A 7,500-nucleotide genomic window follows, 5' to 3' on the forward strand; every position below is an offset into this window, starting at 1 on the left:
TCTGTCTGTCTGTCTGTCTGTCGTTTGTTCATCTGTCTGTGTGTGTGTCTGTCTGCCTTTCTGTTGATATGTCTGTGTGTCTGTGTACCTGTCTGTCTGTCTGTCTTTCTGTTCATCTTTCTTTCTGTCTGTCTGTCTGTCTGTCAATACATATATTTAAAATTTTAACACTATTACATTCTAAATGTCTGGCGACCCTTACGGCCGCTTACTACGTAGGACGATTAATTAACTGTACGCTATAAGCAGTACAACTGTTCTTGCTAAAAGAAAGTCTACGTAGTTTTCTTGAGAGCACTTGTGTGTTGCATCTCTAGAGGCTAACGGACAGGCAGCGTCTCCAGTATGTCTGTCTGTCTGTCTGTTTGCCTTTCTGTTCATCTGTCTGTCTGTCTGTTTATCTGTCTGTCTGTCTGTCTTATTAGTTCTTGAGCACTTTGGTATATGAGGAAAGCAAACTATTGGAGAAAACGCATTTCTACCCAGCTACAAAGGTGCAATGCACAAGTGATCTTAAAGAAACTGTCCGGACTACGTGGTGGACCTGAGATGCCCATAACTCTCAGCACTCATGTCTTCCCACATCGGCTTCCTTGCACTTGTGATTTATAGACATTTCATTTTAGTTGTAGCCTTTTGCAGAAATGTGCATTAGTTTGATGTAAGAAATATATGATCGTGACAGAGAGACAGACTGACAGAGAGACAGACAGACAGACAGACACATACAGACAGACAGACACATACAGACAGACAGACAGACAAACAGACAAACAGCAGTGTTCTCCCCAGGCATCTCATGACGTGGCGGCCCGTCACGCTTTGGCTAAATTTTACAGAGACACACCCATTCCCGCCATCCCTTGGCTAGTGCCGCCACGCTTTGACTTATGCCCGCCACGCCTTACTATCTACCTATGTGCTAGGCAAGAAATGGGAGACCAGTGGTTTGGGTTCTTGTATCTATGAATAAAACACCTGTTGTTGTTGTGGAAAGTCCAAAAACAACGTCATAGAGATTGCTACGTCCAAAGTATACTTATAACGTTGTTTCGAATCCGATCCAACGTCATTTCGTGGCGGATTCGCCCACATTCCAATCCGTATGAGTCACGCCCTCGGCAGCCGTTTATGCCGTGGAGTCGTTATTGGTGCGTTGAGAGGCTACAAAGTCACAAGACAAAGCATATCAATGCTTCGAATTGTGTTGTCAAAGCGATAACCCAATTTCTCGTTCTTCTAGTGGCGTTTTTGGCACATACGGAAGCCGATGTGGGAGGCGTTACCCTACAGAGGATGTCAGACAATCAAAATTATTGTCAGGATTACAGACAATGTCAGGATTACAGACGCCAAAACGCGCTTGAACGGCATCGGCCGAAAGCCAAAGTTAGCGACAGCATTGCTTAGGTTAGTGTAGACACGTTCGCAGTTTCGAAAATCTTGTGGATCTCGGCGAGCATGCCGATACGCTGCGCACGTGCATGTCGCTACTTCTACTGTCGATATCGGCGTGGAAAATTGTCACCGACTGCTTAGCGAACTTGTCTACTAGTGTTAAGTTACTAACTAAAGCTATTTCAATCGATTTTGTGATCTGTATTGGCTTGGAATATGACATCTACGTCGGCAGATTAGAAAGAAGCCCGGATGGGAGATTAGAAAGAAGCCCGGATGGGAGATTAGAAAGAAGCCCGGATGAAAGTGGTGCGCTAGAAGGCTAGTGATAGCTTGCTTGTGTTGTACTCTGTCCACGCATAGAAATGTTGTACAGCTAACATTTTAGACCAAACACAAGCCCCTATGTTGCTCTAGCACTGCACCACAAAGCTCGGAAACGCCACCTAGATGGCCACGCCCACGTTTGAAACAACCACGCCCACAAGTGCGTTCCATTTAGCCACGCCTACACCGCCACGCCTTTCAGATATTCTGGGGAGAACACTGAGTTACAGACAGTGGGTTGTAATTTCAAGTCATTCCCAATCTGCAGGACTCCAATCAACAATCAGAGTGTCACTTTGATCCACCAACATTCCTCATTTGACCTTTGCCTAAGCCACACGGAACTAACTAGTTTCAAAACACAGGTTTTCCTTCAGGCAACTGTAATGCACTATAGTGACTAACCTGATCCGTACTCTACCATCCTATTCAATACACATTTCATATTGTATTTGTTTTCATGTTCTGATGTTGTGCAACAGGTCTGGTTTATCTCTACTAGTTCCAAGTAGCAGGAAGTAACTCACTTGTTGATATAGAACTCATTTGGATGCGCTCGAGCACACACACACACAGACACACACAGACACACACACACACACAGACACACACACACACACAGACACACACACACACACAGACACACACACACACACACACACACACACACACACACACACACACACACACACACACACACAAGCACTTTCTTCACGAGAATTATTAGACTTTGTGCTCATATGATGGCCTGGCACTTTGCACTTTATTGTTAGACTTTGTGCCCATAAGATGGCCTGGCACTTTGCACTTTATGGGAATTGTTGCTAGACTTAGTGCCCATACTCTAGACTTCACTGAAAAAAAACTGACCTTGCCATGAATACTAGTTTACCAAGTATGGTAACAGTCTACTACTTGACTAATTGTTTACTCAGATGTAAGTGTTTCTAGCTACAACCACAAAGTGTAAGCAAGCAATGACGTCAGCAAGGAGGTATTATGAGACTCATTGATAACATCTGTGGCTCCCTATTGCGTGCCACTTATTTCCATGATTGGATCAACTCATAATTACATGAGTGAGATTAATGTGACATACAAACATAAGGCTTACTTCTCGTAATATTGTCTCTTTGTCTTTTCGTCTTCTTTGAGAGACCAACCTTGAGGAAGCACCGGAATTGCCTTGTCTTTTTTACTTGAGAAGTTCTGATGCAAGATTTGAGGAATGGGCTCTACAGGAATAGAAGAAATCTAGAGCCGGTTAGTATAAATACAGAGCAAGTAACCACCAAGTGTGTGTGTGTGTGTGTATGTGTGTGTGTGTGTGTGTGTGTGTGTGTGTGTGTGTGTGTGTGTGTGTGTGTGTGTGTGTGTGTGTGTGTGTGTGTGTGTGTGTGTGTGTGTGTGTGTGTGTGTGTGTGCATATCATAAAAACAAATCAAACTTTAAAATTGAAATTTGAAATGGCCAACGTCACGAACCACATACCCTGCTGTTTAGCTTCCACATGATTCCTTTGTTGGTGTGCAACAAGCCGTGACTGCAATTCCTTAGGAAACGGTCGTGCAGGAGGCGCATGCTTCATGTTGTCGCTCGAAACTGTCCTGCTCGTCTGACTTCGTATCTTTTCCCTCATTGTCGCAAACTTTTCCATCATCTCGGTACGTTCTGTCTCATTTTTCAATGAAGCTGAACAAATAGGACAAAATTGCAAACCACAGATTATACGGGATGTTTGAATGGAGATAACATTTGGTACAACGTTCAGTGTGTCTGTCTGTTTGACTGTCATCTGACTGTGCAGCTGTATGTCTGTCTGTTTGTACATATGTCTGTCTGTCCGTTTGTCCATCTGTCTGTCTCTTTGTTCATCTGTCTATCTGTCTGTTTGTCCATCTGTCTGTCTCTTTGTTCATCTGTCTATCTGTCTGTTTGTCCATCTGTCTGTCTCTTTGTTCATCTGTATATCTGTCTGTTTGTCCATCTGTCTGTCTGTCTGTCTGTTTTTCCATCTGTCTATCTGTCTGTTTGTCCATCTGTCTCTTTTTCTGTTTGTCCATCTGTCTGTTTGTCTGTCCATCTGTCTTCTGTCTGTTTGTCCGTGTGTCTGTCTGTCCGTCTGTTTGTCCATCTGTATTCTGTCTGTTTGTCCATGTGTCTGTCTATCTGTCTGTTTGTCCATCTGTCTGTTTGTCTGTCCATCTGTCTTCTGTCTGTTTGTCCGTGTGTCTGTCTGTCTGTCTGTTTGTCCATCTGTATTCTGTCTGTTTGTCCATGTGTCTGTCTATCTGTCTGTTTGTCCATCTGTCTGTTTGTCCATCTGTCTGTCTGTCTGTCTGTTTTTCCATCTGTCTATCTGTCTGTTTGTCCATCTGTCTCTTTTTCTGTTTGTCCATCTGTCTGTTTGTCCATCTGTCTGTCTGTCTGTCTGTCTGCTTTTCCATCTGTCTATCTGTCTGTTTGTCCATCTGTCTCTTTTTCTGTTTGTCCATCTGTCAGCTTGTCTGTTCATCTGCCTGTCTGTCTGTTTGTCCATCTCTCTTCTGTCTGTTTGTCAATGTGTCTGTCTGTCTGTTGTCCATTTGTCTACCAGTCTGTTTGTCCATCTGTTTGTCTGTCTGTTTGTCCGTCTGTCCGTCTGTCTATTTGTCCATCTGTCTGTCCGTCTATCTGTCCAATTGTCTATCAGTCTGTTTGTTCATCTGTCTTTCTGTCTGTTTGTCCATCTGTCTCTCTGTCTGTCTTTCTGTCTGTTTGTCCATCTTTCTGTCTGTCTGTCTGTTTGTCCATCTGTCTTTCAGCCTGTTTGTCCATTTGTCTATCAGTCTGTTTGTCCATCTGTCTGTCTGTCTGTCTGTTTGTCTATCTGTCTTTCTGTTTGTTTGTCCATCTGTCTATCAGTCTGTTTGTCCATCATGAATGGCCGGACAAATGCTTCGTTCGGTCGGTAAATGTCTGATGTCCGGCCGTTATTTCGCACACTGCTTGAATTGTTACATAGTAACCACCCAGTCCTTATAATATGAGTAGTCGGAATCCCCAAGCTCCTCAATGTCTATACCCTTACAATATCAAAAAAATAGAAAAATTGATATTAATAACATGTTTAATCCTTAAAATCGGAGTAGCCTGAATTCTCCAAGCCCTTCAATATCTGCACCCTTAAAATATCAAAATTAATTGATATTAATAACATGCTGTCCTTAAAGTCTGCGTAGCCATAATCCCCAAGCCACTCAATGTCTACACCTCATCAAAAAATTGGTATTAATAACATGCCCACTCCAGATCTCAGTACAGTAGCCATAAATGCACAAGTTCCTCAATGTCTACACCCTTCAAATATCAAAAATAATAAAAAAAATGATATTAATAACATGCACAGTCCAGATCTCAGTAGCCGTAATCTCCAAGTCCCTCAATGTCTACACCCTTCAAATATCAATAATACTAAAAATTGATATTAATAACAGTACCAGTTCTTTAATATCTGACTAACTGTAGTCTAGAAGCTCCTCAATGTCTACAGCCTTAAGATATCTAAAAATAAAAATTATGCTATTAATAACATGCCCTGTCCTTAGAATCCGAGTAGCCAAAATCCCAGGCCCTTCAATGTCTTACAATATTAAAAAATTTTAAAAATTGATATTAACAAAATGTTTAGTATGTGAACAACAACAACTAGAAAGTGAAAAATTTTTGTCTAGCAGTGCTAACCACTTGTTTGCCATGCCACGGCTCTTCAAGATCAACTTACATGTGACTTCCTTGTGACGTATGATCAACAGACACACTTCACTTCCTGCTGTTCGAAGCACCTGCACGGCTTGTTGGTGTGTAAATCCGTTTAGAGACTGGTTGTTGACTGCCTGGATTTCATCGTTCTCCTCCAAGTAACCGTCTGAGACAAACAAACACAAAATAAGTTAACTACTGTATACTCAGTGGCTGTCAATGTGTTGTAATTAGTCTATTAAATCATTTATTATTAAAAGGTTAAAATCAATTTAGAATAAAATTGTCAATCAATATATCTGGTTAGCAACACTTTCTATATCTCTGTCCGTCTGTCTCCTTGTCTGTTGTCGGTCAGTCTATCTGTCTGTTGGTCTGTGTCTGTGTCTGTCTGTCTGTCAATAAATATTTTCAATCATCACTATGACTGCAATGACATAAAGAAGCTCAGCGCCCACAAATCTGTCTGTCTGTCTGACTGTCTGTCTGTCATTCAAGGCGATCTTCATTAGCAGTGATCTAGAACTACTATTTGCGTATAGTTTTAACTTGCAGCTTGCTGTGACCATGATTCTATAGACTTGAAGTTTTAGTGTTCTGTACGTAGAAGTTTGTGTCTAATAAAATATCAAAGTCAGTCAGTCTGTTTGTCTGTCAGTCTGTCTGTCTCTGTGTCTGTCTGTCTGTTTCTCAATCCCCTGCCTGTCTGTCTGTCTGTCAGTCAGTCTGTCAGTCTGTCTGTCTGTCTGTCAGCTAGTCCGTCTGTCTATCTGTCTGTCTATCCGTCTTTCTGTCTGTTTCTCAATCTCTCTGCTTGTCTGTCTCTCAGTTAGTCTGTCTGTCAGTGTGTCAGTCAGTCTGTCTGTCTGTCTGTCTGTGTGTCAGTTAGTCCGTCTGTCTGTCTGTCTATCTGTCTGTCTGTCTTCATTTATTTCAATATATTTTAAGCACAATTACAAATACTAAATATACAATAATCCTTGTGACAATGTCTCTGTCTCAAACATTAAAAGACTAAAACCACCTATGCCATGTACATCAAACGCAAAAATCTCAACTAAACAAAGTGGTAAACACTACATTGTACATCCAATTCTTCACCCATAATCTCTACCACCTCCTGTCATCCTCGACAATTTTCCTAGTATCACTCCGGCATTAGCTTTCTGCTTAATTACAGCTATACGTTTCTGTTTGTCTGTCTGTCAGTCAGTCTGTCTGTCTGTCTGTCAATTAGTCTGTCTAGATCTGTCTGTCTGTCTGTCTGTCTGTCTGTCAATCGCATATATTTGAACTTTTATCTATGATACATTTCACAATGCAGGGTACTATGTCTGTCTGCTTTTCTGTCTGTCTGTCTGTCTGTCTGTCTGTCTGACCACCAGCGTAGCGTCGGGGGGATAGGGGAGACTATAGACCAACATTTTGGGCGTGTCACTTCGCTTCAAGCAAAACCATCATTTTACTAAACAGTGACAATCCTGTTAATCTCAGAGTAGTATGTTGACGATCGACGATGCTAACTATATCTCTGTGACAATACACATCATCATTTCAGTATGATAAAACCAGTGTCGAGATGTCGTGGACACTTAATTAAAGAGAAAGGAATTTCCTGCGACTCCACTACCTATAATGATTTGCTTGCACTCCACGGTATTCTCTCTCCACAGGTTCATTCTATCTATTAATTTAAAAACTATAGCTAGACCTATACATACATACATACATACATACATACATACATACATATATATATAATTTGTATATATCGCTGGCTACATTACAAAATGCTAAAATTGGTCAATGTCATTTGCACTGAATTGGTCTTCTAGATTCTATTGTCATCGAGATGCCATTTAATTTTGACGCAGCAAGCCATGAAAACCTTTTTGGCACAGACAGTAACAGTGTTTCCACTCCTTTATACGCACACTCACAGTACTCAGTCCCACATTATATTTGTAACCTGAAATTGATATTAATTCACTTAGATGTCTACAAACTGTGAGTTAGAAAAGTAGAAAATGGGCG

The 7,500-nt window shown here is 41.4% G+C and overlaps 1 protein-coding gene across 1 annotated transcript in view; it reads right to left on the reverse strand.

The window, feature by feature from the left end:
• LOC134187807 (protein KIBRA-like) overlaps positions 1-7,500 on the reverse strand; it is a 13,863-nt gene that overhangs the window by 5,537 nt on the left and 826 nt on the right. The window contains exons 2-4 of the mRNA XM_062655969.1: positions 5,489-5,632; positions 3,217-3,417; positions 2,840-2,960 (exon numbers count right to left, since the gene is read on the reverse strand). Of these exons, the coding sequence (XP_062511953.1) occupies positions 2,840-2,960; positions 3,217-3,417; positions 5,489-5,632 (466 nt within the window). The remainder of the gene's footprint in view (positions 1-2,839; positions 2,961-3,216; positions 3,418-5,488; positions 5,633-7,500) is intronic.

Source organism: Corticium candelabrum, chromosome 12 (genome assembly GCF_963422355.1).
Source record: "Corticium candelabrum chromosome 12, ooCorCand1.1, whole genome shotgun sequence".
NCBI lineage: Eukaryota > Metazoa > Porifera > Homoscleromorpha > Homosclerophorida > Plakinidae > Corticium > Corticium candelabrum.